General features: G+C 49.2%; 1 protein-coding gene across 12 annotated transcripts in view; it reads right to left on the reverse strand.

Moving 5' to 3' along the window:
- Window positions 1-3,796: 3,796 nt before the first annotated feature.
- DNMT3B (DNA methyltransferase 3 beta) overlaps window positions 3,797-16,470 on the reverse strand; it is a 41,730-nt gene continuing 29,056 nt past the window's right edge. For 7 of the 12 annotated variants that reach the window (XM_023251333.2, XM_045053746.1, XM_045053747.1 and 4 more), the window contains 10 exons: window positions 16,092-16,204; window positions 15,280-15,463; window positions 14,636-14,720; window positions 13,471-13,616; window positions 12,381-12,471; window positions 11,918-12,066; window positions 10,755-10,840; window positions 7,866-7,935; window positions 6,985-7,103; window positions 3,797-5,391 (listed from right to left, as the gene is read on the reverse strand). In XM_023251333.2, the coding sequence (XP_023107101.1) occupies window positions 5,250-5,391; window positions 6,985-7,103; window positions 7,866-7,935; window positions 10,755-10,840; window positions 11,918-12,066; window positions 12,381-12,471; window positions 13,471-13,616; window positions 14,636-14,720; window positions 15,280-15,463; window positions 16,092-16,204 (1,185 nt within the window). In that variant the 3' untranslated portion in view covers window positions 3,797-5,249. Of the gene's footprint in view, window positions 5,392-6,984; window positions 7,104-7,865; window positions 7,936-10,395; window positions 10,646-10,754; window positions 10,841-11,917; window positions 12,067-12,380; window positions 12,472-13,470; window positions 13,617-14,635; window positions 14,721-15,279; window positions 15,464-16,091; window positions 16,205-16,470 lie in introns of those variants that run through there. The other 5 variants (XM_045053748.1, XM_045053752.1, XM_045053749.1 and 2 more) reach the window with 3 other exon arrangements.

The raw sequence follows: 16,470 nt of genomic DNA on the forward strand, positions 1-16,470 counted from the left end.
GTTACGCGCAGACGTACAGGCTCGTCAGTCCCCGCCGGCTCCTTTTATAGAGAGGGACTGAGCCGCGCGCCAGGGGCGGGGCCCGGCCAGTGATAGACTGCTCGGGCGCCCCGGGGGCGGGACGCCGGCTGCCAGGGCAATCAGCCACGTGGTCTGCCGAAGCCAATGAGATCCCGCCCCAGTCCGGGTTTGTCTGCCTAGTAGGAAGAATCCAGTTACAAATTCCCCACCCCAGGAGCCAAAAAAAAAAAAAAAAAAAAAATCGGTATTACAATGAATTTCTACAAAGATGGGCTATTGGATAATAAAGATACTTGGTAGGAGCTTTGAGGAAAGACTTAAAAGTCACCTCAGAGACATCCTGTGAACACTCTGTTATGACCCTGTGATCGCATCATCCGTTTATCTTCCTCTCAGTGCCTATGAAGTCCTCGTGTTTATTCGTTTATGCCTTTGTCTGCCTTTCCTTAAGTTCCACAAAAGCAAGGATCTTCTCAGTCTGTGTCCCACTGCCTGACTTTGCTGAAAGAATGAGTTACACCCACTTTAAAGAAGAGGAAGCTGAGGCTCCGAGATTGACTTGCCCAGCATCACAGAAGCTGACCCAGGTTTTGAGCTGGGTTTTGTCTAGGTATCATTTATTCATGTGTCCCAAATATTTATTTTTTCTGATCAATCAGGCCCTAGGTATTTCATAGTAAGCAAAAACCAGACATAGCCTCTGAGCTTTTAGTTGTGACTTTTTTTTTTTTTTTTTTTAAAGTAAGCTCTAGTGGGGCGCCTGGGTGGCTCAGTCGGTTAAGCTTCAGACTTCGGCTCAGGTCGTGATCTCACGTTGTTAAGTTCCAGCACAGCCTGGCGCTCTCTGTTCAGAGCGTGGAGCCTGCTTGGGATTCTGTCTCCCCCTCTCTGTGCCCCTCCCCCTGATTGTGCTGTCTCTCTCTCTCTCTCTCTCTCTCTCTCTCTCTCTCTCTCTCTCTCTCAAAGATCAATATATATATTAAAAAAAAAATTGAGGTATGTAAGCTCTAGGCCCAAAGAGGGGCTCAAACTCGACCCAAGTTAAAAAGTCCCAGGCTCTACCAACTGAGCCAGCCAGACGCCCCTAGCCTCTGAGTTTTTTTGTTGTTTTATTTTTTTTTTTTAGTGTTTATTTATTTTGAGAGAAATAGAACAAGCCAGAGAGGGTCAGAGAGAGGGAAATTCTAAGCAGGCTCTACACTGTCAGTGCAGAGCCTGATGTGGGGCTCAAACTCACGAACTGTGAGATCATGAGCTGAAAACAAGAGTAGAATGTTTGACTGAGGCACCCAAGTGCCCCTAGCCTCTGAGCTTTTAAAAGTTTCCAGTCTGAATGTTACTCAGGAGGGTGCTAGCCAAGATTATCTGGGTCAGATTAAGCCCTGACTGCAAAAGGGCAGAGAATAGTGAAAAAAGTTTCTCTCCAGCAGGAAAAATAGCTTTGAAGACTTCAACATGGGTTTTTAAGCAATTATTTTAACATGGGAGTGATCTCTTTATTGCAGGTAGGATATGTGAGTCCCCTCTCCAAAAACAAAACAAAAAGTATGACTTCAAGGCCTAAGCTTTCCAAACGTATGACAAGTTTACTGAGCTAAAAACTGGTGTTGGGAGGTCTCGGCTGCTTTAGGCACTTCACAAGCTCAAGGGAGAGAAGACTACAAAACTAAGTTATAATACAGTGTGCTTTGTGCTAAGATAAATTCTCCTATCTATCCACAGGGGAGGAGGACTCAGATCAGGAAAGGGCTTCTAATCCTGCCTTGAATGGGGGCAAAGAAGGCTGCCTGGAAGAGTAAGAACTGGAGGACTAGTTTGGCAAGGGGGCTGTTCCGGACAGCATGTGCAAAGACTCAGAGTAAATATCACCAACTCCAGTAATGCCCACCTGTTTCCCTTCTTCGATGCTGAGACCTCAGGATGAACCAAGGCTCAGAGAGGACACTAGGTTATAAGGCCTGAAACACTGGGATTTATGCATGGCTCTGTATATTTCACAAGTTTCAAAAATAAATAACCAAGGGCAATGCGTGGTTCTAGAATGGGTACTGGATCAGAAAATATATTTCTGCAAGATCCCTTCTGCAAGGACTCTGGGGTGCCAGATCCCAAAGCCACCCCCGTCAATTCTCCCTAACAAGGAGCAAGGGGACCCTAACATGATCGAGGGGCGGGGGGGTGGGGGGGGGTGATGAACACACCTTGAACACAAGATGTTGTTGCATCATCAGCCCAGCACCCGGGGGATTATTGCCCTGCTCTTAAGACTTTAATACATGAATAAATATCGGATGTCACCATCACTACCAGCACCCAGGCATTAACACTGCGTTGACTAGTGGCTTTTGTTATCACAAAGCCATCCCGTACACATGAGGGCTTACATGTCAGGCACCAGACAAAGCTCTTTACCCAGATCATGCCCTTGAACACTCACAGCAGCCCTAGGAAGTGGGCAGGATTTATGCTCCTTACCTGCTAAAGATGTTATCTTCCTGGATAGGGCTCCAGACAACTGGAAGACTGTTCCAGAAAAGGCCTACAGGTAACACGAGGTCCAACCCCTTCCCCCAGATCAGAATGTTCGTCGCATTTTCTTCCCCCTTGCGTCGGGCCAGGGATAATGGAGACACCAACCTAGCCCCCCCATCTCGTTTAAAGAACAGCTCCGACAGCCCCTCCAAAGCCAACCCCCAACCTGCCCCACAAATGGACCAGGCCACCCAAGAGCCCCTCACCTGGAGGGCTAGTCCACCTCCTCTCTTGGGGATTCGAGGCCGGGGCTGTTTATTTCGCTTCATTCTGCCCTGGTATTCAGTGCAGCACTGCACACCAACCCGGCTTAATAGGGCAGCCGAGGCCCCTGGGACCTCAACACCTCAGGAGTGCCAGCCCGCTTGCTAATTGCCAACCGTCTCACCATGGTGCCTTCCAAAACGTTCCTCATCCCCCATTCCAACAGTGGCCTTAATAAGGCCCACAACTACAATCATGGAGGTGGCCAGGACTAGAACACTTTTTACAGGAAGAGGCTTATATAGTTGCCACGTGCAGTTGATGTTCAATTGACTCGTTGCGTGTGCAGCCGTTTACAAACCTTTTTCCCTCAGCAGGCATCAGCTGACCGAGATGAACCTCGGGAGAGGCACTGAAATTTTTCACTGGCTCCTAGTCCCTGACCAAAGGCTAGATCTAGTAGATCTAGTGATAGGACTATGGCATGATGGGCTGGGGTATTGGGACACCTGGCTGGCCGGCTGGGAAAGTCCTGCAGAGCAACGGGGATACTCTACCCAAAGAGGTGCGGCCACAGGTTAGATTCCTAGGGCTATTACCGTGGGTCCTGTGACTGAACAGGGACAGGACAACTTGGGAGTAGTGCGTCCGGGTGCAAGGGATTCCAACCGAGGTGTAGAGAACTGAGAGAAGCAGCCTTGGGATTCTGGAGTCCTTAATCATCTTGATCAGCTACCCAAGAGCTATAAGAAACAGCCTGGAGGGGTACTTGGGTGGCTCAGTCCATTGAGTGTGACTGTTGACTTTGGCTCGGGTCATGATCCCAGAGTACTGGGACTGGGCCCGGCATCAGCAACAGGCTTGAGTGTGGAGCCTGCTTAGGATTCTCTCTCCCACTCTCCCCGGCTTGCATTCACTCTCACTTCTACACTGTGCTTGCTGCGTGAACCAAGGGCCTACTTCGACTCCCACCTATTCCACTGGAATCAGGCCCTCCCACGTCCCACCCATCTGACCTGCAAAAGAAGGGACACCAGACTGTTAGAGAAATACTGATTTTAATTCAACATAAGGTAAACTCTAGGCATCTGTCATTTTTCAGCCTAAAAATTAGCAAGACTGTTGAAACAAGGCACAATTTTCCCCCATACTTGTTACGTGGCTCCAGTTACAAAAAAAAACTTTTTATGAAAATGTTAAAACATAAAAATAGAAGTCTGTGATTTAAAAAAAAAAAGTGTATAAAAAAATTCCCACAAAACCTGTCAACGTTGTTCCTTATTCTACAAAATAGCACCAGTAAGAAGAGTAAAAGGTGTTAAAAACCATTACGACAGCATTTCTGAAATGCAGCTTTCCCGACCTCCCATTCCCCCTAAAAACAACTTCTCACGGAATACAAAAGGACTTTAAAATCTCTGGAAGGAGGGTCGAGCTTTTATTGCAGTTTCCCCCTGCAATCTCTTAGATGAGGGGAGAGTGCAGGGAATGTGCTTGTGCCCCGGCTGTCATTGCTTCTCAGTTTAGAAAAAGGCTGAGGAATTGGGGTATCCTACTTCTAATGTGGAGACCTGTGCCTGCAGAGTAGTCTGGAAGGGTGCATTTTGGGGGTGGGCAGGGATGTCTTACCTAAGCCTACTCCTTTGTTCCCTTCTAGTGGGGAAGAGGGAGAGAGCGAGAAGCCATACCTGTCCGCATAATATATGGCAATTTATACCCAGCCCACCCCTTCCTGAGCTCCCCGGAGGGTTCTATTGCAGTCACTGGGAGGGATATCGCTAAGGGTGGTCCTCCCTGTGGGTCTGTGGGGGGGGAAATAGCCCTGAATGTGATGATGAGGTCATCCCTGCTGAAATCATCATCATTACAGAAAATACTCTACACGGGCCCTGACAGCGGGTCCCAGCTCTTTATACTGAGGCCAGGGGAATGTGCTAGGGAAAATTCAAGAATGACATAGACATCATCTCCTCTTCTGCTAGCCCTAGGAAGAAAAACATCCAGGGCCCTTAAAATGTCCCTTAGCTACATGTCTACCACTGCAGTCCTGGGAAACAAGGAGCCGCAGATGTTTTTTAAAAATCATAGTCTTGGGATAACTGTCTTGGGTGATTTTTCAGCATCAACCTGAGTATTGGAGGGCTGTTGGCACTGTGGTTTTGGTATCTTAGCCATTGTTTCTCTGAGCGGTAAACCCGGGAGGGGAAAGAAAAAAACCCATCTTACTACCTACTTCAAGTTTTAAAAATTTTAGAAGACAAAACGAGCACCGTGTTTGGCCACTCCTAGCAGCCAGGTCTGAATTGTGCACAAGGAGGCAGCACCTCAGGCTTTCCCTGCCAGGAGGGGGTCGCACGGCTCTGCTCCTGCCAAGGATAGGTGGCGCAACCCCACAACGCGGAGCAGAGGAAGGGCAGAGCTGAGGCTGTACCTCCTGGGTCCTGGCTCTGCCCCACATGCCCCAGTGCTCCTGGGCTCAGGGTGCCTGGGGGCTATTCACAGGCAAAGTAGTCCTTCAGGGGGGCGAAGAGGTGTCGGATGACAGGCACACTCCAGGACCTCCCAAGCAGCTTCTGGCGGGCACCACGGCCCATGTTGGACACATCCGTGTAGTGTACAGGAAAGCCGAAGATCCTGGCGGGAGGCACCAGAGTACAAAGACAGGGAGTCAGAAGCGCCCCCCTCCACCACGCTTAGCACCTCTGGAAGATCTTAAACGTGAACAGTATGGCACTGTTCTTTCTGCCCTTTATCCCATCAGGCCAACCAGGCCTGCACATGAGCCCTCTCTTGAGCCCCAGAGGTCAGGCCCACCGGTTCTTCAGCACATGAGGGCAGGGTTCCTCTATGAGGATGTCTGTTTTGTGCATACCCAAGCCTTAGCACTGTGCTCCTGGCGCACAGCTGGTGCTCAGTGGACCTTTCCCATAAGAATGAGTGAATAAATGAATGGATGGATGGATGAGTGAATGCATGCCAAGAAAGCCAGACAGCAAGCAAAGAGACATGTATCTGCCTTCAAACCACAAGATGAGAAAAGTTAGGCAATCTCCCTAATAAGAAATAAGGACACTTCCAGAAATGGATCAGCATGTGCTCAAATAATTAACCGTGACTACATTGACTTATCCTGCATTTTCTTTCTCTCTTCAAAGCCAGTTGTTAGATCAGGGTCCAAGCTGGATGTAACGGAGGTGGCAACCAAATATACCAAGAGCTTCCTCTATGGGATTCTACCAGGCCTGGTGAGAGGCTACAGATACACACTGGACCTCAGTCTTTCCTGGCTTTACAAACTAACCCCTTTAGTGTGCACACCAATGGGCCAATGGCTGAATGGGTTTGAAGAAACCTGCCAGAGATGTAACACCTTAGGCTTCTGTCTTGTTTAGCCTATAAACGACAGCCATCTGCACCAGCCCCCGTATCACAGAGCCAGCCCAGCATGTTAGGTTTAGGTCTCAAAATACAGAATAACCCACGAGATGAATGGCAAGAATACCCACCAGTTTCTTTCTACAAATCAGAACTTAACTTTAAAACTAAGCAAACTATTGTTAAATCAAATTAGAAATAAAACCAGCTGTAGGACCGAACTAACTGGAATAAAAGTACTCTTATCAAATCCTTGAGACACAGCCAAAAATGTAAAAAGGAATATTCATAGCCCTTCCTACATTTTGAACAATAAGGGAAAACAAAAGAAAAAAAAATTGAAACCAGAATAGGAGAATTGAAACCCAAGAGCTAGTTTTTTGAATCAAAATAGTTTAACTGCCAACTTAGCCAAGTAAATGGAAGAAGATGACAGACTGTGGCTAAGTAGGAATCAGCTTTAGAACCAACAACTTGGCCGAAGGGATCTTCTCAGAAAGACCAATGGCAAGTCAATGGGGTTTTCTTTAGCTGGTTCCTCATACATTCTGGAACCCCAACATGTTGGGGGAGGTAAATGCCAGGGCAGCACAGCCAGAACACAGAGAGATGGTGCCATCTAATGACCTCATGTTTCAGATTCCTCACCACCACCACCCTTCGGTCATTTCTACCAGGAAAATCAGCACTAACTCTGAAAAGGTATTATTCCCAGCCCCAGGAACATAGGTCAGGGAGACCGTGCAGAATTAAGGCAAGCACCTGGCCATTTGTCCTGCCATCCTTAACCACGTGTTCTTCCCCTTTCTCTCTGCCTGTGGGATTTCCCTCTTCACGTGCAGCCCTGCTCACCTTTCTAGCTCAGTGCACCACAAAACATCTTCTTTGCCATTCATGACAACAGGGAAAAGTTGGTTTTTCCCCTGTCTGATCGAGTTCGACTTGGTGGTTATTGTCTGTACTTTCTTTAACTGGAGAACAAAACGACATCATGGAGTGAGCACAGAATGAAGGATTGGGGTCAAGTCAAGGCTCAAAAGCACCTAGGGAAGATGCAGGAGGGAAGGCAGGTGTGGGAGAGAGGGGGGCAGGGATGGGCTCACAGAGGGAATGAGAAAAGGAGAGCTGGAAGGGCAAGAACATTTTGTGTTTCCCACAAACACCAAGAAGTTAATGAACATGAAGGACCAGCCTCACAGAGAACAGCAGATAAACAAAACAGTGACCATGAATGAGACCACATGGGGGCCATGAAAACACCAGAGTTATTGACCAAGCAGGATTAAGCAAAAGTAAAAAAACCCACCCAGATTGTAGAGAATGGCCCACTGGGTTTTGAAGGAATGAAACTTAGCTTGATATAAACATTACATTTATGGAGGTCTTGTAATTAACTATGACTTAACAGCAGACTTTTTTTTTTTTTTTTTTGGCAAAGGTAGAATTACTTGTTTGTTACCAGGAGGATGGGCTGAAATAATCTGTGTCTCTATTCACAATTGGAAAGTCTAGTTGCCTTTTCTCATGGTGATTATTTGTTTATCAAGAACCTCTCCTACTGTTGTGCTTAAAGACGGGAGAGAGCAATGACGTGGTGAAAGAGGCCCAGCACCAGGGAGTCATGTGGGGGGCGGGAGGGGAGGGGTGGCAGGAACAAACTGGACACCACGGTCAAGTCCTCACTTGGAGGTCACCAAGTGTGGTTCCAGAGACCATTTGTTAGAACATCTTACCTTTGCTGTCCTATTGAACTCCAAGCAGTCCTGCAGCTCGAGTTTATCATTCTTTGATGCTATCACGGGCCTGGGAACATCCAAAACCCATTACTTTCTACCAACTACAAAGGGGCCTCGGCTAGGCGCTCCCCAAGGTGGGAGTGAGGGCCAAAGACTGCAAAATGAGCTCTGGCAGTGAACTTGCTACAAATTCCTGATAAAAAAAAATGAGCCTCGCAAGAGCACATGACTCTGCAACAAAGCTATGGACAGACTAGCCCCTTGAAGAGGCAGCCCAATGTCCCAGAGCAAATGCTCCCCATTTCCAAATTTTAATATTAGGCAGAGCTCTCCCCTGAGAGCAGGATGAGGGAAAGCACACTGGAAAAGGTCAGGAAACCCTTCCAGTCCAGCCCCAACTGTTCACTGGCTGAGTGACCTTGAGCAAGTTAGGCCCCCTCTCTGGGCTTCATCAGGAACTTGGGTTAGGTCTTTGTGGGTCTACTCGTTACAACTAGCACATCAAACCCATGATTTGGTGGCTTACACTGGGGGGTGGATGGGGCCTCCGGAAGCTTTCATGGCTAAAAGGAAGTACAAGTAAGAGAGACAGGAGGTGGGTTCACAATACTACCAATCACTCTTTTAACTTTTACCATTGAAACCTGCAAATGGAGAAAGGCAGACAGATGCCTGAGAAGGGGAAGGGCTAGAAATTGAGGAACCAAGGGGTTAAGCAGTTCCAGAGCAGAAAAACAGCAGAAGGTCTGAATGCACAGAGTTCACGAACACCACAGCACCCCTGTGTTAGGAACTTCAAGGCCAAAAGGCAATCAGATATAAGAATGAATATGGTGCCCATAGGAGGGGCCTCTGAATCACACAAAACATTCCCCTAGATTCTGTCAGAGATTCCCTTGACCTCACCTTCCAAGCTTCAAAATGCCTGCCTACCCGAATCTTGAGTCTTCCATGAACCCAAGGGAGTGAAGGCAGCTTGGACTCTACACAACCAAGGTGTGTAGACTAATGGCTGGATTTGGGTCTGTGATCACCAGGTGATGGCTGGGTCACCCCTCCTACAGCCCTGCACAGCACAGCTGTAGCCATTCAGTTCTCACAATTGGGCAGAAAGCTGTGGAGACTGCAGACTCCTTTCATCTGATACCCTACACCCAATGGGTCGGCAAATTCTGTTAGTCCTACCCTCACGTTACCCACAATCTGATCCATCCGTCCTACCGAATTCCACAGGACTCCACCACCCCCCCCCCCACCCAGAGCCATACTCACATTGTGTTGAGCATGTATGGGTGGTGCCTCCTGGCGCCCTCCTCTGAACATCCACCCTCACTGGTCTCCCCATTGCTGCCCTCATCCTGCTATTGTCTATCCTTCTATGAGCAAGTACCATGAACATGAGATCCAACTCTCACCTGCTTAAAACGGTTCACGAATTTCTATGCGATGACCCAGAAGGGCCACATAACTTGGCCCATACTTCCGAGTCCTTTGCCTTACTGCCCCAGCCACTCTGGCCCCTGGAACAGTTCTTGAGCCGGTCTTCCAATGCATTCTTCAACATCGCCCCTTCCCCTATTCCTTCTTCCCGGAATGTTTGTCTTTCCCTCTAATAGCCGCATGGCTCTATTCTTTCATTTAACGCCCTGCCAGAAGGAGAAGCATCCCCACTGGTTCCTACGATGCCCCCACCTCCAGCCATGACTGCAAAATTATTTACTGTCTTCTCTACCCATCTGCCATGAGCACGTCAACTCCATAAGAGCTGCGACTGACATCTAATGTGCATACCACTAAGCTGGCAGCACATACAGCAGTGGCTGGCACAGAGGGCTCAAGTGTTGAGTGAAAGAGCCCACTTCAGGGGCTCCTGGGTGGCTCAGTCGGTTAAGTGTCTGACTTCGGCTCAGGTCATGATCTCGCGGTTGAGTTCAAGCCCCGCGTCAGGCTGTGTGCTGACAGCTCGGAGCCTGGAGCCTGTTTCAGATTCTGTGTCTCCCTCTCTCTCTCTCTGACCCTTCCCCGTTCATGCTCTGTCTCTGTCTCAAAAATAAATAAACGTTAAAAAAAAAAAAAAAAAGAAAGAAAAAGCCCACTTCATCCAGACATGGACATTTTCCATTTCACTGGCTGATCAGCCAAATAAAAACACAGCCTACCCAACAGAAATCCTACAAGCTATTCCAGCACCTTCTCCCCTCTGTTCACACTTTGCTAAATGCCTGAAAGTTATTATGCTTTCAGTCCTTCTTTCTAAAGGAGAAATTTCTTTAAGCTCAACTCATTTGCAAGTCTGGGATGTCACATTAACCATCACATTGTGTATCTTAATCAGCAGGTTGTTCTCCTGGAAACCACATATAGGAGATAACGAATCCTCAGCAATGCCGTTTACTTTGTGGCTTTGAACATGAAAAGATTGATAAAAAGTTGTGAAAACTCTTGATTAAGAAAATCCAAGGGAGACAGGTTAGCACGGTTCTGCCACCTGGCTGGTCACCACAGGCCTCATCCAGGGGTCACTTCATCTAACAATTTACTTTTATTTCCCAATTGGATACCAACTAGGAGAACAGGTGGGGCATTAGCACTCTGCTCTATCCCAGCTCCAGGCACTTTTAAGAACCTGCCCCATGGGCAGAGTGGGAACAAGTCAGAGAAGACTAAGGAATCCCGGCCTCCGATTTCCATGTAGTTGCTGTACTTCCCAACAGGCATCAACCACAACACCAGTCTGAATCCCAGCTGGGGCCATTTCTCAGCAGATTCGGTGCTTTCTAGAAGGTTTGAATGATTCTCTGGGTCACAAGACTTCACAGTTAGGGCTCACACCATTAGTTACATTTAACTCGGCCATTACCTGACCCAGCTTGAGCCCCTTGTTACCTGTTCATTCCAGGCAGGTTGCCCCAGAAGTAGCGGGCCCTGTGAGCAGCAGACACTTTGATGGCATCGATCATCACTGGGTTACACTGCAGAGAGAAGGGCAGCAGCTGGGAGCTCATGTCAGTATTCAGGTGTAAGCCAGGGTGGGGCTTGACCGGGGCAGGTGACAGGGCAGCCTCTGCTACAGAAGAGGCATGGTTCCCCTCAGCAAGAGGAAAGACCAATTCCCATTAAGAATCTAGCTGGGTGCGCCTGGGTGGTTCAGTCTATTAAAGTCTGACTCTTGATTTCAGCTTAGGTCTTGATCTCACAGTTGTGGGATCGAGCCCCACATCAGGCTCCATGCTGATAGCATGGAGTCTGCTTGGGATTCCTTCTCTCCCCCTCTCCGTCCCTCCCCTGCTCGCGCTCTCTCTCTCTCAAGATAAATAAACTTTAAAAAAATGGTAAGAATCTGGCTGGAAGACAGAAGTGCCCAGATATTAATGGTGGCAAGAGACACCCGACCAGACCTGCAGGTTCTAAGAGAGGATATACCCTCGGACAGGCCAGATAATTACAGAATGTGCTATATGTACAGGGGGTAAAAGTAGCTCAAAACTGAAATCTGTCAAGTTGGAAGGTGGGTGCAGGAATACAGTTTTGGCAAAATATGGCTTCCGTCAGCCCTCTGCCAAGTTCACACACCATGAAGGAACTAAGGAGCCAGTTCTATAACCTCTCTAGCTGACCACAAGCTATGAAGTTTGGAGAAAAGGAATTAAATGCATAAAAAGCATTTACTATAATGCTTGATGATATTGTGTCAATGAACTGCTGGCAGCCCCTTAAAACAGCAGTTCTCAGAACGGGGAGGAGAAAAATGACCCCAGAGTGAAAAACAAAGTTTAGTCAAATCCCCTGAGGCTTCCAAAAGTAGGGAGATGAGGATTTCATCATCAGACTTCAGGGGGATTCAGGGTGAGGTCGAGATCAAATCGTCTTCCATGTACTAAAAAGAATCAACCCACCTGACTCCGTTAGTTTTAGATTTTTGGATTTAGCCATGTCCTCCATCTAGAACCCAAAGTCATTCCCCAAAGCGGAAACACCCAACCACCTCCAATGCCAGCAGGACTCACCCACCCATGCACTCTGGATACTCAAGACCCCAGGTCCCTTACCTCTAGGAAACGAGAGATGTCCCTCTTGTCACCGACCTTCATGGCTACCACATTCTCAAACATCCAGAAGAAGGGCCGGTCGTCACCCTCCTTGGGGCGTGTGTAATTCAGCAGGTGGTAGAACTCAAAGAAGAGCCGGCCGGTGCCCTCTGAGCCCACAAAACAAGATGGCAGAGCCAGGTTCAAATCCTTCAGCCCACCCCTCCATAGTGAGACCAATGGGTTCCCCAGGGATCACCTGACTACAGCTGATACCCTACAGTCTTCCTACCTGCAGTCTTTTGGAATGACTAAGGACATGGGCATCAGCAGTGCAGTATTTACTGGTATCTCTGGGGGACAGGATTTACTATGGACAAGGAAAGAGCCAAGAGGTAAGGTTGGCCAGAAACAAATAGTTCTTTCTTAGACCACTCCTCCTGGACCAGCACTCAGGTGACATAGGGTCAGCTGGGATACTCACCGTACAGGCCTTTCCTGGCTGGGTTCACATTTGAGAGATCATTGCATGGGCTTCCACCAATCACCAAGTCAAAGGGGCCCCATTCTTCAATCTGTGAAAGAAAAACACTCTTAGGGGAGGGATGGAGGTGACGATGGAAGGATGCAGCCTAGGTTCCAAGCAACTATCAAGAAAACCCATTTTTTTTAAGTTTATTTATTTTGAGAAAGACAGAAAAGGGCAGAGAGAAAGAAGTAGAGACAGAATTCTAAGCAGACTCCCTGCTGTCAGCGCAGACCTGATTTGGGACTCAAACTCATAAACCATGAGATCATGATGTGAGCCACGATCAAGGGTCAGATGCTTAACTGACAGCATCACCCAGGTGCCCTGAGAAAACCCACTTCTAGGGGCACCAGGCTGGATCAGTCAGTGGAATATGCGATTCTTGATCTCAGGCCTGTGGGTTCAAGCCCCACAAAGGGTGTGGAGCCTGAAAGAAAGAAAGAAGAAAGAAAGAAAGAAAGAAAGAAAGAAAGAAAGAAAGAAAGAAAGAAAGAAAGAAAGAAAGAAAGAAAGAAAGGAAGGAAGGAAGGAAGGAAGGAAGGAAGGAAGGAAGGAAGGAGGGAGGGAGGGAGGGAGGGAGGGAGGGAGGGAGGGAGGGAGGGAGGGAGGGAGGGAGGGAGGGAGAGAGAAAGAAAGAAAGAAAGAAAGAAAGAGAAAGAAAAGAAAAGAAAAGAAAAGAAAAGAAAAGAAAGAAAGAAAGAAAGAAAGAAAGAAAGAAAGAAAGAAAGAAAGAAAGAAAGAAAGAAAGAAAGAAAGAAAGAAAGAACCCACTACTAGAATCTTGTTTGGTCATTTATTTCCCCCAACTCCATTAATGACCCAGGAAGACCTAAGGCTCCAGACACACTAAGATCTAAATCTTTATGAATAATTTCCAACTTGTGGATCTTGGTACTAGAGCTTGACGTAAGCCCAGGTTCTCTCTTCTACCATAGCCCTGGGCATGGAGAAGGGGACCACATAGCCATAAGGACTTGTGGGGCTCAGTGCTGAAGGAGGAAGAGGGGGTGGGGCAGAGCCCAGCAGGGGTGCAGGCAGCCCTCACGTTTCTCTTTGTGATGTTCCTGACGTCATTCACATATTTGATGTTGCCCTCATGCTTGACAGTTCCAACAGCGATGGATTCTTCACACACTTCGGAGGCGACGTACTTCTCCACTTTGATGCCCAATTCTTTCAGGACCAAGTACCCTACAGGGCGTCAGGGACAGAAACTGCATTAGGGTTGTCCTCCATGGGGCCCTCCCTGCAGTTGATTCTAAGCCATCTCTAGAGCTCAGACCAGACCCGGCAAGGACATGGCTGTCCTCGAGGGCAAGGACATGGCTGTCCTCGAGAACTCGGGCGGATGGCACAGAAACCACACACTGGCCACACCAGGCTCCCTGGTTTGTGGAGTTTCATGAAGAAAATGTATGGATAACTGGCGTAACCCACCGGCAGGATCTAGCCAAGACTCCAGCACCTACCACCCAGCACAGTCAAACACAGACACACGGACAGGAATCCTCACCAAAACCATGTTCAGAAAACTCTTAAGGTCTGGTGGCATGGCCAAGGCTCAGTCCTACTACGGGTTATCTGTGCCGACACAAACAAGTCTTTATAAGGCCCAACAGAGTGGAGAAAAGCTACCAGTAATGACCGGACCCAGTCATTAAAAGCTGTCGCTGAGTGAGGAATCTGGACACCAATGTACACACATTAAGTACAAATGATGCAAGCTGCACAGCAGCTCATTTCTACTTCTTCCTGCTCTGGTAATATGGAGATGTTCCCAACAATGCATCTCAGGGTGGCTTTGAGGATTAAATGAGTTAAACTGGGTCAACTTTCCAGGACCGACACGCACGTTGGCTTGTGCTCATTCTACACTTGGGCAACCTGGGGATGTGGAAGGGAACCAAGACTACAGATACTCAGAACTGCCTAATTCACCTCCAACAGATCTATGTTTATGGAATGGAAAATCACTGTCCAAGATACTTGTGCATAATACAAAATACAACACAGCTAAGATATACTTGTCTTTGAAAGGCCCAAAGGAGGGCCAGGTAGGTGAAATGGTGGGAGAGGTTTGAGGAGAGAAACAAAAGAGTCAGTGGCTTTCTGAGAACAAGTGACCGACAGGTCATCCCAGGGGGTTTTCTTAGCATTGATGACGGGACACCTGGAGCAGGTGAGCATCCCTAGGTGAACTCCAAACTCACCTGTTGCAATTCCATCAAACAGGGATAAGACTCGAATGGGCCGCCTTCGGGCTGCGGGAATCGCAGGGTATAACTTGGGGGCTTCCTGCCAGGTTAAAGAAGGAGGTCATGGAGGTCAAGGTGCAGGGGGAAGACTCAACCTCTGGTGGAGGGGAGGGCTGACCTTCCTCTGAGAGTCACAAGCCCTGTGCTCTGTCTGCAGCTTCTTAGCTGGGATCCCCTCGGGAGCTCTGGCACAGAATGGCCACTCTACCCTTAGACATGAACACAGATGCGACTTTGGTACAGATACACACACACACAGAAACACGTTACCCTATCCAGGAATGACCTGGAGCCTCCCTCCATGGACTGCAGAAAGGAGCCCAGTTCCACTAAGACTTAAGAGTAAGTCACAGGCTTCCCTTCCCTCTTCAGTTCCACTAAGGCTAAGGCTTGGTTAGTTCTATAACCATTCCTTCCATCAATGAGAGGCCACAGAGGAGGGGAGAGAGAGCCCTAGAGAAGCTCGAGAACTGTGCAGAGGATGTGGTCTGAGGCTCTCAAACGCCCGTCCGGACAACGCATTTTTCCATTAACTCTTGCCGACAGACTTCCAGAGCGCACTTGGGGTGGGTTGGTGCTGGGGGAAGAAGCCGGCTTACGTATTCGAGCCCCGTGTCGCTGGTGAAGAAGGCCTGCAGGCGCATGTTCCAGTCCTTCCGGCGCCGCAGGACGCCGTGACAGCGCTGTGGGAGGCACATGTAGCAGCTCCAGGGCTCCTGCAGCTTCGCATCTGCTGCCGTGCCTGTGCCCACCAGCACCTCCAGGCACTCCACACAGAAGCACCTGTGCCAGGTAGCCAAGGGGGGGGGGCTGCCTTAGCCACCGGGCAGCCCTCCTACATACCCCACCTTCCCTAGAGACAGCAACGGACTGCCTGAAACCTTCCTGGGGCCCCAGTTGTGCCTCCCTGTGGGTTAGAAGGCACGGGGTCATGATCTGGGCTGCGCTAACCTCTTCCTTGGATGCCCATGCAACCTCAGCCCACAGGTTCTTTGCACAGAAAAGCTCCCCACCAGAAATGGCCCATCTCCAGGGGGCCACGCCCACCCTCACAGACCTATGTTTCTTTTCTTTTTAAGGTTTGTTTATATTTGAGGAAGAGACAGCACATGAGTGGGGGTGGCGGAGGGGCAGAGAGAGGGAGACCCAGAATCCGAAGCAGGCTGACTACACGGGGCTTGAACTCGCGAGCTGTGGGATCATGACCTGAGCCAAAGATAGACGCCCAACTGACTGAGCCACCCAGGCGCCCCCTCACAGATCTATGTTTCTAAAGCCCATCCCTACACCCCAGTTCTACTTCCAGGACACGATGACCATGGCCCTGTGGGATACCGGCTTGGGCCCAGCACCATGGCCTCGGATCCCTCAGGGCCACAGACCAGGCCCGCAGCCCATGGCCCATGCTCACCGGCAGCAGCTCGTGTTGCTGCACAGAAGCAGCTCACGGCCCTCACAGCACACAGTGCAGTAGGACTGATAGCCATCATCGTCGTACATGTAGAACAGCTCGAGGAACCGGTCCTGGCGGCCAGAGAGAAACACCCATGAATTCAGAGATCAGGGACCACCAGGTCCTGCTGGCTCACTGGCTGAGGCCCTAGGACGCAGCCACAGAACAGATGACGGGTGGCTTGGTGTCCTGTCCAGGGACCCCAGCAGGGGTCTGTCTGCGTGCCGCTGCAGGATGGCCTCCCTCTGCAGCACCTCACGCTCAGCGCAGGGGTTGCACCAGAGGCTTCTCTATTGCCAACACGTGGGTGCTTTCCTCTGGGCCAGTACAGGGAAGT

Source organism: Felis catus, chromosome A3 (assembly GCF_018350175.1).
Source record: "Felis catus isolate Fca126 chromosome A3, F.catus_Fca126_mat1.0, whole genome shotgun sequence".
Classification (NCBI taxonomy): Eukaryota; Metazoa; Chordata; class Mammalia; order Carnivora; family Felidae; genus Felis; species Felis catus.